Source organism: Grammomys surdaster, unplaced genomic scaffold (genome assembly GCF_004785775.1).
Source record: "Grammomys surdaster isolate TR1022 unplaced genomic scaffold, NIH_TR_1.0 172, whole genome shotgun sequence".
Classification (NCBI taxonomy): Eukaryota; Metazoa; Chordata; class Mammalia; order Rodentia; family Muridae; genus Grammomys; species Grammomys surdaster.
Window position 1 is genome coordinate 326230 of NW_021604620.1, and position 17460 is coordinate 343689.

General features: G+C 46.8%; 1 protein-coding gene across 1 annotated transcript; it reads left to right on the top strand.

Moving 5' to 3' along the window:
- The first annotated feature begins 940 nt into the window (after window positions 1-940).
- Window positions 941-2667, top strand: Tmem158 (transmembrane protein 158). Its single transcript, XM_028767444.1, has one exon. The coding sequence runs from the start codon at window positions 1179-1181 to the stop codon at window positions 2034-2036; it is 858 nt and encodes a 285-aa protein (XP_028623277.1). The 5' UTR covers window positions 941-1178; the 3' UTR covers window positions 2037-2667.
- The last annotated feature ends 14793 nt before the right edge of the window (window positions 2668-17460 follow it).

Consider the following 17460-nt stretch of genomic DNA (forward strand, 5'->3'; position numbering starts at 1 on the left):
CTTCTCCTTCTCCTTCTCCTTCTCCTTCTCCTTCTCCTTCTCCTTCTTCTTCTTCTTCTCCTTTGTTTTTGTTTTTTGTTTTTTTTTGGGTTTTTTTTTTCGAGACAGAGTTTCTCTGTGTAGCCCTGGCTGTCCTGGAACTCACTCTGTAGACCAGGCTGGCCTCGAACTCAGAAATCCACCTGCCTCTGCCTCCCAAGTGCTGGGATTAAAGGCGTGCGCCACCACTACCCGGCCACAGGTAGGCTTCTTAATATAAATTGTATCCTATTAAATTACTCTTGACAGCTCCACCTCCCCACAATATACATCCCAGAAGACTCTGACATTCATGGACTCTAACACGCAAATCTTGGGTGTCTATGTGCACACTAGACTGCAGGTGTCCTGCATACGTGTCACCTGTAAGTAGGACTCTCAGTGAGGACCCTCAAGCATCCGACTTGGGGGATTTGCATTCCCATTGCCCCAACCAACACCAAAACTTCAGAGCTCTTGGAAGTTTTTAGGCGTTCTCTTCCTGTAAGAATACCAAATGTATCTATTGTGCTGGTGACACATTAAAACCAGCCAGACTCCAGATCTGTATCCTTCTGAACTCAGCAGAACGGTACAAGAGTCCTGTCTCTGGCTCCTGAGATAGCCCAGAGACATTCTCCCTTCTCAGTTTCTCCTATGCAGAAAGGTGGCACTGACGAGCTCGAAGGAGAGACTTCCCAGGCTCTCCTGGGGCGTGACAAAGGGACTGTCTCGGCTCTTGGACTCGCTCTGGGCTTCCCGCCCCCCGGGGCTCCCCTCGCTCCGCCCCACGCACCGCCTCGTTCCGCAGGTCTCCAGTTCCCGCCCCTACGAGTGGAGCCCCGCCCTCCCCAAGTCCCCGCAACCGGTGAGCCGGGGGCGGGGCGCGCGGAAGGCGGAGCTGAGCAGGGGAATCCTCTCTCGTTTCGCCGCGGGCCAGCAGAGCCTCCCGGCCGTCCAAGGGCCCCAGTTCTGGGAGCGGCGGAACCTCGACGAGCCGAGTCTGCAGAGGCCCCCGCGGTCTGTGAGCCGGTGTCGTCCCAACACGCTGGCAGAGATCCGCCTCGGCCTTCCAGGCCCCACGGTTCCCTAACCGGACGGTCGCCCGCGCGCCATGCAGCCGCCGCCCGCCCCGCGCGCGTAGGCGCTCGCCACAGGCCATGCTGCCCCTTCTCGCCGCGCTACTGGCCGCCGCCTGCCCGCTGTCGCCGGCGCACGGCGGGGCCACGGGTGCGCCCGGCCTTGCCGGGACGCCCCCAAACGCCTCGGCCAACGCGACCTTCACCGGCGAACACTCCGCCCCACGTCTGCTGGCATCGGCGGCATCGGCGCCCCCAGAGCGCGCGGGCCCAGAGGAGGCTCCGGCGGCGCCCTGCAACATCAGCGTGCAACGACAGATGCTGAGCTCGCTGCTCGTGCGCTGGGGCCGCCCGCTGGGCTTGCAGTGCGACCTGCTGCTCTTCTCGACCAACGCGCACGGCCGCGCCTTCTTCGCCGCCGCCTTCCACCGCGTCGGGCCGCCGCTGCTCATCGAGCATCTGGGGCTGGCGGCCGGCGGCGCGCAGCAAGACCTGCGCCTGTGCGTGGGCTGCGGCTGGGTGCGCGGCCGCCTGCGGGCTCCCGCCGGGGCTCCCACCGCACTGCCTGCCTACCCGGCGGCCGAGCCCGGGTCGCTGTGGCTGCAGGGTGAGCCTCGTCACTTCTGCTGCCTGGACTTCAGCCTGGAGGAGCTGCAGGGCGAGCCAGGCTGGCGGCTGAACCGCAAGCCCATCGAGTCCACGCTGGTGGCCTGCTTCATGACCCTGGTCATCGTGGTGTGGAGCGTGGCCGCCCTCATCTGGCCGGTGCCCATCATTGCCGGCTTCCTGCCCAACGGCATGGAGCAGCGTCGGACCACCGCCGGCGCCCCCGCGGCCGCTCCCGCAGCCGTACCCGCGGGGACTACCGCCGCCGCCGCCGCCGCTGCTGCTGCAGCCGCCGCTGCCGCGGCCGTCACCTCGGGGGTGACTCCCAAGTGACCCCTGCTGCCCCGCGTCCGCGCTGTGCAGGCGCTCGCACGCGCCTTCCTCGCCGAAGACGCGGAAGGTGCGCTTCGTGCTGTCCTTAGTGTCCGTCCTTTTCCCGGGAGGGGACCGCAGAGAGGCCCAAATGAGGTGGGAAAGGGAGGTTTGTGCTGAGGTTCTGGTTCAGAAAAGCAAGGGCAAGCTCTCGGGCTGAAGGGGTGGGATCCACGCGTGACTCGAGGACACGAGGGAAACGGACTCTTTCCCCTGCGGCACCCCTCCCTGCGCCCACATGCCCTTTATTTATGGCAGAAAGTGACCAGATCCTGTGTATTTGTTTTATATATTTAATAACTGTTTTAAATGAAAGTTTTAGTAAAAAAAAATACAAAACAAAAAGATTCAACTGCTAAAGCTGCGGTAACAGGAGCTCTTTGTATCTGAATGTAGTTGTACTTGAAGTTTCTTGTTTGTTTTTTTAAAGGGTGGGGGGGCAAGGGAAGATTTGACACGGATTTATTGTTATTGCTTACAAAAGAACTTTATGAATCTTTTCCAAGTCGATATATTCAGTGACCTGGCCTGGTGGGCGTTTCTTCTTGTATTAATGTGGTTTTCTGGCTTTTAATACAGACATTTTCCTCCAGAAATGTGTATGTTTCCTTTATTTGCTTTTGGGAAAGGGATCCAAGATGCAAATGAATCATGAAGAAATTCCTGAAAAGAGAGGCGCCATCTGTCTTCCTGGCTAGGACAGGTGAAATCACTTTCAGAATGGTTCCAATGGGATTGCCTATCGGTTCACTGGGCCCCAGAACACGTATGTCCTTCCTTCGGGGCAGAGGCACACAGTGCTTGGCATAGTTTGTTTACACATGGTGTCCAGGAAAATCAATAAATAGTTCTGTGAGCGAAGTTGTCTTTCACAGAACTGCCTCAGTAGGTATGGTGAATAGACAGTCTTATGTACATGTTCCTGCGTGTGCCCACTCACTCCTGAGTGCACCTGTGTGGGGGAGTCAGAGGCAAGTGCTTTCTCCAGTCACTCTCCACTTTAATTTTTATCTTGGTCTGTCTCTGAACACAAAGAAGGCTAGACTGGCTGGTCAGCATCCTCCTGTCCCTGTCTCCCTCGCACCGAGATTATAAGTATACACCACTAAAAATGACTTTTCACAGGGATGTTGGAGATCTGAACTCAGGTCCTCCTGCCTGAGCTTTACTGAGCCTGCACTTTACCGAGCCATCTTCTGAGCCCTGGAAATGGCTGCTTGTAAGACATAGATTGCATTTCGTTTGGTCATTTAAGCAAATGGCATGTTTCAAATGCCAGTATCAAATTCTGAGACTTATGTAGCATTAACGAGGTTCTTGCTAAAAGGTAACAAATAGCTGTTGATCGCAGGGTTTCTTCATTCCTTGTTTCTGTGGCTGTTTTTTGTTTCTTGTGTCTGTTACCTGATAGATTCAGATTCTTTGAGTTTTCTGCAGAGCAAAGGTCCTTATGCAGCTTAATATAAAAGTCAATTTAACGCGTTTAAGTACTGTAACCCCAGCATTAGGGAACCTGACGCAGTTGAAGGCTACCTGGATTACATAATGAGACCTTGTCAAAATAAAGATGCTTCCCTTTGCTCTATCTCATACATGCTTGTGAAACATTAAACTTGTTCTAGAATTAACAGTTCTCAAAATACGGTTCTTGGGCCAGCAACATCAGCCTCAGCTGGAGATGGACCCACTTAAGGCCACAGAAGTTAGAACCCAATAAGGTATAACTCCCTAAGGGATCCAAGTGCATTTCAAGTTTGCGATGTGCTGTGTGTTTGCAGAAGGGAATCTTCACCTTCATGGCGTCTCTGTTTATCTTGAGGTCTCTATCAAGTTAAGTAAGATGCTTTCTTCTCAGGAGTCTGAGAGGCTATGATGGCTTCATGGCTTTGGCTGCCCTTCTGCCTCCTTGTGGTCCAGGGATGCCTCTGGCAGAAGCCAGGCCTTGAGGGTAGAGGGAGGTCTTTCTCTGTTTCCTAGTCAGGACACTGAAGATGCTCAGGGACCACTGTGATGCATGTCTGCTCAGATCACTGGTAATCTTTACATGCCACTAAACCAGGTAGGGTGGGAACGTCACTCCTTTCAGGATCTGATAATTACCAGAGAAAAGCAATAAGTACTAATTTTGATCAGTTTTAGTATCATAGTGCTTGTAATCCCATGGGGCACAATGAGTATTTTTGGCATAGTATACACACACACGCACACACACACTCTTTTTCTAAGACAGAAATTAATATTCAGAGAACCTCGGCTTCTTACCTATAATCATACAGCTAGGGGAGAAGTGAGATGAAACCCGAGACTTCTGCCTCCATGATGTGTTCTTTTATTGCTAGAAGCTTCCTTTCCTAGGAGAATACAGAGCTAGCCATTCAAGGTCTGCTCCTCTGTTGGCCTACCCTGCCATTGGCTAATTTGTACAGCTACAAACCCAAAGAAGCCAGGCTGTATTAAATAAGACACCTGGGCACTTAATGGGACTCTGACATGTGTATGTACTTGATTTACACATACATAAGTATTTAGGTTTATCTTCCCAAAGAATATATTTTAAAGATGGGTTTAAAATATCAGCATATGGGACTGAAGAGATGGCTGAGTGATTAAGAGCGCTCACTACTTTTTGAGATAATCTGAGTATCCAGCACCCATGTTGGGTGGCTCACAGGTCTGACATACTCTTCTGACTCCCCAAGCATTCCCACAAATGTGACAGGAACACAGACACACAGACACACTCATGTGCACACACACACACACACACACACACACACACACACCTTTAACATTGGGTCTGGAGAAATGGCTCAGCAGTGAAAAGCACTTAGTATTCTTACAGAGGACCCAGGTTCAGTTTCCAGCATCTGTACGAGAGTTCATAACCATCCATAAATCCAGTTCCAGGGGGTTTTGCTACAGGCACCAGGCGTGCTCACTATGTGCTGAAATACATGCAGGCAAAATACTCAATCACTGTCAAATATAAATAAATATGAAATGGGGGAAACTAAAGAATTGCTGGTGGAGACTGCAGAGAGAGATAGAGAGAGAGAGAGAGAGAGAGGATCGATGGACAAGCTAGTAGAGAAAGAGGACAGAGCCTGCAAGTCCCTTGTGCTTTAGGTACAGTCACCCACTGGGTCTTCTCTAGTGGGATGTTTCTGTAGCTCTCAGACAGGAAAGGAGGTAATGGTTCTGTAGCCCACGGACATGCATGCATGAAGCTTTCCAATTCAGAGTTTTACATCTCCTGGGGACAGCTTGATTGTCAATGATATAGTCAAGTCCTCGGGACAAGCCACTGTCGTGTTTAAAGTCCACTGCAGAGTTCTCTGTATTTGCCACCAGAGCAGTCCAGGCCCACTGGTGTCCTCAGCTGAAGACAGCTACCAGGCTCCAAATCGTTCTGCCTAGCTCAGGTACTGCCAATGAGTGATCAACCTAAGACATAGAGACACAGACCTTTACCTCCCGGTCCTGGATCCTCAAGACTGACTCTCCACAGCATAGAGCCTGGACTTCTCCCTTCTACTCTTTCTCTTCCACAGGTAAAAGCCCAAGGGCCTCCCTGGCAAGCCTCCTGCATGTGGATCTCTGTCTTCAGCCTGTGTCTGAAATCCACCCTCGACCAGCACTTTGCTGCATAACATGCAGGCCTCGTCTACCCATCTCACGTCAGGCCTGCCTGGTCACTTTTCTCACAGTTGTGACTGAGACCTAACAAGAAGCACCCTGAGGAAGGTTCTGTTTGGGGACAAGGAAAGGGAAGAGGTGGCAGGTGCTGGCAGCCCAGACTCCTCCAGGTCTACAGAACTGGTAGACTTTGGCTAGACTTTCACCACTGCCCGGTGGAGCCTTTTCCATTCTCCCTGCCGTGACTCGCTACTGGATCTTCTGCCTCCAGTCTGTCTGTCCTCTCCAGGGTGCTCCTCTTCAGCCTGGTCTTCCTTAAGGGGCTTCTGCTTTTCCCATCTGCAGCTCTGGTAGTGCCTTGTGTCCAGGAAAAGTAGCAAAGGAATTCTTGTGGTGGCTGGTATATAAAGATTTATTCTGTTAGGCATGGTGGCACATAACTTTAATTCTAGCACTCGGGTGAGAGAGGCAAGTGAATCTTCTCTGAGTTCAAGGCCAGCCTGGTCTATAAAGTAAGTTCCAGGACAGCCAGGCTACACAGAAAAACTATGTCTCAAAAGCCAAATATGGGCTGGAGAGATGGGTAAGCAATTAAGAGCACTGACTGCTCTCCCAGAGGTCCTGAGTTCAATTCCCAGCAACCACATTGTGGCTCACAACCACCTGTAATGGGATCTGAAAAGCCAAATATATATTATATATTATATATTATATATTATATATTATATATTATATATTATATATTATATATTATATATTATATATTATATATTATATATTATATATTATGGATTACATAATATAAAGTATATAATATGTAATTATAAATAATATGTAATAACATATATAATTATATAATATATAGCTTCCTTTATTTATTACTTATTTTTTAGTCAAGGCCCCTCTATCAATGACTTGTCTTATCACCAGAGAAAATACAAGATAGAAATGACTTACAGTTGGATTTATTTTGGTCACAGTTTCAGGGGACTTTGGTCCCTCACAGTGGGACAGCCATGGCCAGAAGTCCTGTGGTGGCTCTTCATGTTGCATTAGGCAGGATGCAGATATGGAGGGAACTATAACTGGGCTATATGTGTGTATCCTCCCAGGACCTGCTCCATCAGTCTGACCCCACAACTCCTAAAGGCTCCACAACTTCCCCCAGATAGCACCACCCAGACAGCACCACTGACTGGGGACTAAGCATTAAAACACATAAGCCTGGGTAGGTGAGTTGGGGCAGACACTTCCCATTCAATCCATAACAGTCTCTTAAGACATCCAGGCTGGCCTAGAATTCACTCTGTAGCCCAGGCTAACCCAGAAAAGCTCCTCTAGCCTTAACCTTCATACCACTGGAATTGTGCTATCAAACACACTTTTAAATGTTCTATAGCTAGTGTGTAGGTAAGCCTCACGAGGTGCTTAAACCTGTGGAAAGCCAAAGACCCAGGGTTTGGAAATGGATGGGAGAGAATGAACAACCTTCACATCCTACAGCCTTCAGCTCCAGTCACATCAAACCCAGAGTGACTCCCCTGACTCCTGCCGAATGCCTCTTGCTTTCCCTTGTGAGATTTCAGATGAGCCTGATAAGGAACAGAATACAACTCTGGAGAATGAACCACCAGTGTGATTCATCTCCTCAAGTAATAACCACGGAGAAGCTTGTATTGTCTGAGTTTATCTAATGCCGTGAGTATGAAAATTAATTCAGAGATACAATACATGGGCGGGACGTTGCATCCAAAGCCCTGCCACAGGTAAAAGCTGTGGACCTGGGACCCAGCTGTTAGGCTGGGTGTGTTGCAGGTAGGGCTCCCAGAGGCTCACCCACAATGGGAGTGAGTTCAGGACAGGCTCAGGGATTGCCAAGGATGGACCAAGGTATTCACCACAATCCAGATGTCATCGTAATGGATCCCTACTTAGCTTCGGTGTCCTAGATGCAGAACCTGAAGACAAGTGTCCTATGAGGGCAGTCAGGAGAAGAATGACTAAGCAGAGATGGAGTGGGTCAGAGCTGTCCCTCAGCTACAGGGGATCTGTTCCAGGTTGAGCATAGATGGCGTCACATTGTCTTGCTGTGAGTCAAGAGTGATGGCCTTTTGTATCCTCAGTGGCCACACCTTCACCACTGTAGGGCCCTGCTCTCCAGAGAAGGGATCACCTGAAGACTGTGAGCAGCCCTCATTCCTCCTAGCCTCTGTGACAGGTATCTAGATGGGCAGGGTGTTCACAGCACTCGCTGTGGCCTTACGTTGCTCTTGTACGCTGTTCCCTTCATGTTTGGGTGCGAACATGAGAAGCAATGCTCAAAGGTGCCCTGTTAAAGTGTCTCCTCCCCATTGTCCACAAGCCCCAGGTGGTGATAGCCTTGTTCTAGAGTCCTGCACTGAGACTCATCTGACCCTGTTACACCAGCTGTCCCCAGGGAAGTCAGAAGTCCCTGTCATTTGCCACCAATAAAAGCCCTGGATCTCCGTTATTTGTTTGATACAGGAAACTCTACAGTATTTGGGGGTTTGCCAAAGCCACCAGCAGATTGGCAATGCCGTGAGACACTTGCTCTGCACCTGCCTTGCCACTGCTGTACCAAGGGTAAAGCATCTCCCTCCCACCCCCACAAAAGGAGGGTCACATACACCATGAGATAGGCACCTGATCTAGAGGGGTCACTTCTTCTCCAGACTCTTTCAGGAACACAGACTCCACCTGAAGTTCATGGCCATGCTGCAAGATGAGCTGCTTACTAACAATGTAGAGATTCTGCCTAGGGAACAGAAAGACACTGGAGACAGGGTGGTGGTGGTTTCAGAGCCTTGTTAAAGGAATTGAAGGAAGGGTTGGAGAGATGGTTCAATGTTTACACAGTGGTCTTCTAGAGAGCTGGGTTTTGTTTCCCAGTAACCATACTGAGTTTGATGGACACCCAAGCTCTCTAGCTTAAAGTAAGGGAGCTGTGAGAAGGCCTGAGAATCCCCACACACACAGCATCCTTGCCGAGTTACCCTCCCTGTGCTCTCTCATCCCGTCTCCCATCCTCTTCTTAAAAGGATTTCCACGGGAGGGCCAAAGCACAAATCCCATAGGGTTCTCCCACCAGGTGGCGCTCTTTCCAGAAGGTTCAGGCTACCCTAACCGAAGTCTGCTAGGGAGCGAGCAAATTGCTCTGTAGGTTCATGGCAACTGCTAGGAAAAGCCAGCCAAAGTGTGGGCCTTATGCCTTGTGAAGCTCTTCCTTTAGGGTGGCGAAGGGGAGCACCAACAGGCTGTGCTGTTGACATGGCTCACCTATGCTCTCATAGCTTGCTACTCCGAAACTCGGCTCCCACTCAGGGCAGCAAAGTCCTTCACTGGGACTCAAGCACCCACTGTTGCCCAAACTCTGGCCCATGGACAGGTGCTGGCTCTCATGGCCCAGTGAAAGAGGTGCATTAGGGCTGTCATTTCAGTAATGATGACCCACTGTGCAAGTCGAGAGTCAGACTCCAACTGCGCAGGGTGCAAGCCCTGCAAGAAGGGGTCTCTGGTAGCATCCTCTAGTCACTTCCCAGCAAAAGACCCTTGGGGTCCAGGGTGAGTGTACTCCAAGAATGCATAACCGTCCATCCTTTCAAGGAGCCCCAGTCTTGTTTTCCAGTCATTGAAGCCATGACTCTAGACTCGCCTTGGATTCTGGTTTTGTTTTGTTTTTATCTTGCGTGGTGCATGTGTGTGCCTGTCCGTGTGGAGGCCAGAAGCCATAGACGTTGTTCCTCAGAAACTGATCGTTTCAGTTTTTGAGACAAAGTCTCTCACTGGGACCAGAGCTTACTGGTTAGACTAGGCTGGCACTGGCGGGCCACTGATCAGCAGGGATTCCCCTGGCTCTGCCTCCCCAGTGGTGAGATTATAAGCACTGTATCATTCTCATTATTGGTTCTTGTTTTTAATGTGAGTGCTGGGGATGGGATTCCGATCTTCAACTTTTTACCAACTGAGCCGTCTCTCCAGCCCCTGGTTTTATTTTTCCCCCTTAAGCTGTGAAAGTAAATTCTCAGTTCCTGAATGCACCCACAGAGTCTGTCAGTCCGTCAGTCCGTCTCTATCTCCTCCCTCTGTTCCCTCCCCTCCCCCTCCCCATCCCTCTTCTCTTCCATCTCCCCCTCACTCAAAACTGCATTTTAACATTTAAAAATAAATGTATCACTGTCTCAGAGAAAGTCTCTGGTCGCAGGGGCTGCGTTGAGCTCTTTATGCAGGTAATTCATGATTGGTGGGCTGAGAGATGGGACAAGACAGGGAAGCATGGCGGGCACAGACCATGGGAAGGACATGTCGTCAGCCCCTGGGGTTCAGGGACCATCTTAACCCCAACCAAGGCTCAAACACACACCCACCAGAGGAGGGTAAGTTTTTAGATAATCGCCTCCCCAGGATCCCAAGACTGTTTTGGTCAAATTAAAACCTGGTATTTTTAAAGGCCACTATGAATCAGATTATTCTTCCAATTTCTTTCTCAAGATATGTTATTCGTTTATAGGAAAACCACTGATTTTTTTTAAATGTCGTTCTTGTATTCTGCTACTTTGCTAATCTTTTTTTTTTTTTCCAGATCTAAGTTTTCTGGTTGAACATTCATTTGAAAGTATAGAATCTGCAGACTTGTTTGACGTCTCCCTTTAGGATTCAGGTCTTTTATTTTCTACCACACCTATTGCTCTAATGTTGCCTATAGGTTGGTCATACAGAGCCTTTATTGGTTGAGGTATGGTCCTTATATTCCTAGTAACTGTGGAGAATTTAACATGAATGGATGTTGAATTTTGTCAGAAGCTTTTTCTAGATCTGTTGAGATGATCATGAGACTTTTGTCCCAGAGTCTCTACACGATGAATTATTGATTATGGATTATTGATTTGCATATGTTGATCAATCCTTATATTCTCCGGAATGAAACCATCTTAATCATGGTGTAAAATTTTTCATGTGTGATTGAATTCAGCTTTTAAGTATTTTTGTGAAAATATTTGACTTCAGGCTGGGGAATGTAGCTCAACGTTAGAAGGCTTGTGTAGCAGAGGCAAGCAGACTAGGGATTCCCCAGTCCTAAGCATAATAACAAAAACATAAATGAGAAGTGCTTCTTAGTTCACACCTGTGTGATTTGGGGCTGACAAGATGGTGCAGCGATTGAAGGTGCTTGCCACTAAGGCTGATGACGTGAGTTCAATCCCTGGAATTCTCCAGTGACGAAAGGAGAGAATTGCCTCCCACCTGCTTTGACCCCCACACACATACACAATAAATAAATGTAATGATTTAAAAAAAATAATCTTTGCACTTGTGTCCATCGGGAAATTGTCCTATAATTTTCCTTTTTAGCTATGTCTTTATTTTGGAGTAAAGGGAATGGATACTAGCTTTTTAAAATTAGTTTTATGGTATTCTTTCTCCTGCTATTGTTTAGAATCCGTTAAGGCATGTGTATATTAGTACTTCATTAAAGGGTTGGGGGCCAACAAGATGGCTCAGTAGGTAAAGGTACCTACCATCAAGCTGGGTGACATGAGTTTAGAACCCACACGGTAGAAGGAAAGAACCAGTTTCAGCAAAAAATCCTGTGTCCTCCATAGTGACTATAACACACACACACACACACACACACACACACACACACGGGTTTGTAGAATTCAATAGTTTGGTCCTGGACTTTTCTTTTACGAGAGACTCTATTACTGTGTCAAATAGTGTTGGTTATAAATCTGTGTAAGTTGCCTGTGCGCTCTTGATTTAATTTTGGTTGTGCATGCCTAGGAATTTATCCCTTTCATTCAGATTTTCCAATGTTTCAAAATATAGATTTTCAAAGTACTCCCTAATGATATTCCATATTTCAGTAGAATCCATTTGATGCCTCCCCCTTTCATCTCTAATTTTATTTATTAGTGTATTCTTTCTTTGGTCAGTTTAGCTAAGTGTTTTTCAATCTTGTTGATCTCTTCAAAGAACCAGCTCTTTGTTGATTGACTTTTGGTATTGTCTTTAAGACTCTATAGTACTCAGTCCAGCTTTTACTTTCATTATTTCTTTCTTCTACTCATCTGGTGCTTGGCTTGTTCTTGTTTTTCTAAGACCATGAGATGCATCGCTGGGTTATTTATTTGAGTGCTTTGTGATTCTTTAATATGTGCGCACAACTGCGAACTTCCCGCTTGCAACTGCCTTTGGTGCGTCCCAAAGGTTCCTTTTCTTTCAAGTTTAAGCATTTGAAAATCCCCTTACTGACTTCTTCCGTGTGTTCACGCACCATCGACTTATGTAGTTTCTGTAGTTTTTCTTACTATTGATGTGTAGTTTTATTCCATTATGATCTGACAAGATTAAAGAACAACAAGAAAGCAGGAGGGAGACTTGGTAGGAGGACACGCTCCATAAGGGGTAGGAGGGAAATAAGAGGGAACAGGGGATGGGGTGAGGAAGGGGATAGACATGATCAAAATACAATATATACATGTATGACCTTGTCAAAGAATTAGTTAAAGATACATTATATACATGTATGACCTTGTCAAAGAACTAAAGATATTTTAAAAGACATTAAAAACCCTACTTGAGTATTTTAAAGACTTGTTTTATTAAAACGTGCTCTATTTTAGAGAAAGTTTGTGTAGGCTGCTGAGAAGAATGACTATTCAGCAGCTGCTGAACAGAATATTCTCTACTTGACTAAATTCATTTTATCTGTAGCCCAGTTTAACTCTGAAATTTTTGTTGATTTGGGAAAGGGTGTCTCTGGATGATGTGACTACAGAAAAAAATAGTATAGAAGTCATTGATAGACAACAAATTAGATAAAACCTACACAATCAATAGTGAGGTAGCTTTTGGGACATCCATTCCAGGGAGTATTATTATACAGCCATTAAGATGATGGTGTTGAGTTTGTACGCCAAATTCTAGGCTACAGAAATTTCAGGCTAAACTCCTTGTGATGCACTGGGATTCCAGCCGGTTCCTGCTGCAGGGGAGCCAAAGCCTCCTCACCAGCCCATAATAGAGTAGAGAGAGCGCTTTTTTGTTCCTCCAAAACAGGAACATCCGTCCTTGTCAACAAAGAAGAAGGTATTCTAGCGAACAAAAGAACATCCTTCAGCTTCCCAAAAGGGTTCCTGGGGCCACAGTTCTCTGCAAAGAGCTGAGGCCATAGGGTAAGATGGAGAGGAAGGCGTAAGAGAGCTATGTGATCCTCTGATAAAAGAAATCAGTCGGCAGACAGGAAGACTGGAAGCCCTCCTGACCAACGCCAAACGGTAACAAATGGAGCGTGCTGGGAAAAAGTTGGTGCTGTGTGAGGGTGTGATAAAAGTCACAGCCCTTTGGGCATATCGCCACTGACCTTCCAACTTCCCTAGCTCTGGCTTTCTCCCTCCTTAGAAATATGATACTTCTTAGTAAACCGTATCTAATTCTGCTACTAACATTTACAAATAACAGCACCGAGGAAAAGCCAATGGCTCACAAAATGTCCATGAAGTGCGATTAAGAGAAAATGTGACATTTTTCAAAACATTCATCAGAAAACTGCAGGGTTGAAGGTGTGTCGGGGTTGTACGGTTGCCTACGATGTCCAAGGCCCTGGATTCCATTCCCAGCACAAAAGACAGAAAAGAAAAATTAGGTGTGTGGTGCATAACTGTAATCCCAGCACCTGAGTGGTAGATACTGGAAAATAAGAAATTCAAAGCCAGCCTCCGTTAACTCAGGAGCTCATGGCCAGCCTGAGATCTTGTCTCAAAAAAAAAACCAAAAAAACAAAAAAAAAAACCTAGACAAAACAAACAAGCAAAAATCAGAGAGAAAAACAGAGAAACAGAGAAGAAAGAAAGAAAGAGAGAGAGAGAGAGGAAGGAAGGAAGGAAGGAAGGAAGGAAGGAAGGAAGGAAGCATGTATACAGGGGAGAGAAAAGGAGAAAAGGAAAGAAAAAAAAGAGATTCTCCACTCCTTAAATCAGAATAATATCTTCTTCTACTAGTAAAGTGGGAACATAGCAAGCTGGACGGGGTGAACAACATCTGGAACAAATATCCCTTGGGGAAAAAGACACAGGCTTTTTTTTTTTTTTAATTTTTTTTAAAAACTGAAAAGCCAAAAACCCATCCAAATTTTTTTTGGCCACTGCTCACCTCAGCAGCCACAGCCAACATAGAGTCCTCTGGCTCAGAAGTCATGCCTGAGAAAAATGAGGCCCGGACTAAGAACAAGAGGGTGGAGACACGGATGGACTGTTGGCATGTTCGTAGGTGCTCCTGTGTCAGTTCACCTCAGTTTAAAAACCACCGTCTCGTAGTATCAACATTATCAGACATGTAAGGAGCATGAGAGAATGCATCTGGGATTAGTCATTGTTTAGGGAGTTCTAACTGATCAGATTCAGTCAGTGTGTAAACAAGCTAAGGAGATCTGCCAACTTTTTATATTTTCTACTTATTGGCCGTGATTAATATTTACAGTTGTTGATCATTAAAAGGCGAAGTAAGACAAAGTGGTGGGTGGCTAATCCTCTCCACAAAGTGCTTTAAGTATTAGATAAGCTTGTCATCAAGCGAGTCTGTTGTGTGAAATTATAGCAACAGGGAGAGACGGGAAGAGAAGAGGGATAGTAAAAAGACTGGAGGGAAATGACAAGAGTGGGGTTTTTTTGCTTTAGTTTGATTTTTTTTTTTTTGACAGAGTCTATCTGTGTAGCCCTGCCATCCTGGAACTCACTCTGTAGATCACGCTGGCTTCAAACTCACTGAGATCCACCTGCCTCTGCCTCCCGAGTTATGGGATTAAAGTCGTGGGCTGCTATATACCCGCTTTAACAAGAATGTTGATCGTGGTTATTTATGGCACTAGATGACACACTTGATCATTTTTATGTCCTTCTTTATGATATCTTCTCTACCCCAAGTTTCCTGAAATCATGTTATGTTGTAAAGATAATGTGTGTTATTATAGAGAACCCCCCCCCCACGAGAGTTGCATTTTCTCAGATGAAGCATCATGAGCGCCGTTTCCATGACAGCCAACAAAATGTTGACCTCGCCATTATCATATCTTAGCCTCTTTTGGTTAATAATCATCATCTCTTCGAGGGGAAAAAAAAAATCACAGACTTTCTGGGTCTCTCCACTGAAACGAATTTCCTTTCCCTTTCATATCCCAAGATGGCAGCCAATGTAGGGGAAACAGTGTCTGCACGTCTTGGCCATGGGTAGCTGTGTAAAGCTGCCTTCGGTCAGCCTTGGCCTCACCTGGGTTTCACTGATGCCTCCGTTCCTGGCATGACTCTGGCATGAGAAAGTCACCTGATCCCTGGTCTTGAACGCTATCTTGCAGCTGTGTTATATGGTCACTGTTCCTCCAGCCATGGTGATATCCTGGTGAGCTCACCAGCCAGCCCCCAAGCAGGCAGTGGGATCCCAGTAGCACATACTTCTGGAAATACACCTTATCTCACATGACCCTACACACGACTAACTAACTAGTGTTGGTGTCGCCACTCTCCCATCTTCTCTCTATGCACTGGACACACCAGACACAATGTTGATCCAAACATCTCTGAAGGATTTGAAGACCCCAGGGAAGAGGGGTACTAGCATGGATTCCTTAGATGTTTCTCTCCTTCCTTACATGTGGGATTCTGACTTTGATGGACAGGTGGGAAAACACCGTAGTTTACATGTGCCCCTGATCTACGTTTTCTTTCCTCATTTCCAGATCTCAGAACATCTGCTCTCCTTCCTGCGGGGCAGAAACGTCTCTGTCATGTCTCCCAATTTCCCTCTTCTGTGGTGACTCATCAGTGATGATTCAATTTCTCAGAGCTTTGATTTTTGACATACAAAAACCTGAGCCTTGGGGTTTTAAGAATATACTCTCTTTGGAAAGTCTGGCTCTTGAGTCTCTTGTCTTGCTGTAAGATTTTGCGTTGACTTCAAAACTCAAAGCAAGACAAGAAACACCTTTGATTAACACTACCTCCCTGACAGAGGCTTACTTCTGCTTCTTGTCCTGGCTTCTTGGCACAAAGGCCACCAAGAAAGGAAAGGATGAGTTGTTGAGAAAGAAATGCTTGTTAGGAGATACTGAAAGCACTATCCCATTGCTTTATTAGATGTAAATACAGTTGACACACAAGCAGCATTGCTTTATATCTGTCACATTAGAAAGCATGTTTTAAAATCCTAGCACCTGACCCCATACCAGTAAATGGCACATTTTTGAAGAGGAATGTGGAATGTGACTCAGCAGTGTACCCCTACACAGCCTACCAAAAGGAAAGAAGTGTTTGGGAATGGGTACTTCTGGGAAACAAGCCTCTGCACCATTCACCATTAAGGTAAACACTCAGAAGAGGTCGTTCTGGACCATGTCTTGCGTCTGGAGAGTGGGCAGGTATGTGTCCAGAGCTACCATATCTGAGTCTTCAGAGGCAGTCAGAGGAAGATAGGCCCTCTCCTCTTCCCGTAAGTATTGCTCAGTAGAGCCATTGCTTTGTGAGGAAAGGTCTGCTCACAGAGGGTTATTCTTGGGACAGGAGATGCTTGGAGAACCTTGGAGTTTCCCCTGGGTCTGTAATGCTCCCTCTCTTTGAGTTTCCGTATTAGTGACCTCCCTGTATCTTTCCAGTGCTATATCAGCCTACAACGGGGTTCAGACCACCGTGGCTTCCTGAGACAGTCTCCCCAAGGCTCTCTCAGTGGATCCTGAAAGGTTCTGCTTCTATAAATGTATGGCTCAATGAAGTCTAGATCAGTACAGGGAAAGCATAGATAACTAGGCTCATCCCTGAAACCCGTGACATAGCCCATGCTGCTGGAAAATGACTGCATGTTTGCCTAGGTCTTCTGAGAGTTCCCAGAAATACTTCATCAACCCGGTAACAGAATCCAACTTTCCCAGGTGCTGCTCTGGGCAGCAGTCTTACTCCTGAGACTACCAGTTTCACTGGGCGAGCACATACCTGTTTGTGGAGTGGGTGCTGGGCTAACAGATGAGGGCTAGGTGATCAGGTGAGGGGGAGACTGCTTGTATAGGTCACTTGACCTATACAACCTATGTCTTATGAGGCTGCCTTGTGTTGTGTAGGCCCAGGCTTCACAGTAATCCCCATTCCCAAACATCCCCTTTCTACCCGTGATTAAAGGTGGTCTAGGATGCTGGATCTAATAAGAACAATACCAGGGTAGTAAGTCAGCTCATGGCCCCTCCCCCACATACTCAGTAGCATCTTGTTGCTTATTTCTGCTATTTGTTAGTGGTGGGTGGGTTCCAAATTGTCTGAAGGTCTCTGAAAAAAAAAAAAACTAGTGTGAAAGACTCAGATGGGAGAGGGAAACTGTGGTGGTGATATCGGGGAGAAGAATGGCTCTGGCCAAATCCTCCAGTGTGACGCTACCAGGCAGTATGGTCTATGCCCAATTTAAACACATTTTAGTATTAAATGTTTTACTCTTCCTATTGCTTTCGAGGTTTTAGAAACAGGTCTCATGTAGTCCAGGCTATCCCGTTTCTTGCTATATAGACAAGGATGACTCTAAACTTCTGATCCTCCTGCCTCTACCAACAAAGAATATAGTCACAAACTACCACACCTATCTCAGGGAGCTTCTTTTTACACACCTGGCAAAAATTTAGCTTGACACTGATTCCAAAAAGAACATGTATATGTATATGTATATGTATATGTATATGTATATGTATATGTATATGTAT

Coding starts and splice junctions, on each gene's coding strand:
- Tmem158 (XM_028767444.1), top strand. CDS start 1,179: ATGCTGCCCCTTCTCGCCGCGCTACTGGCCGCCGCCTGCCCGCTGTCG.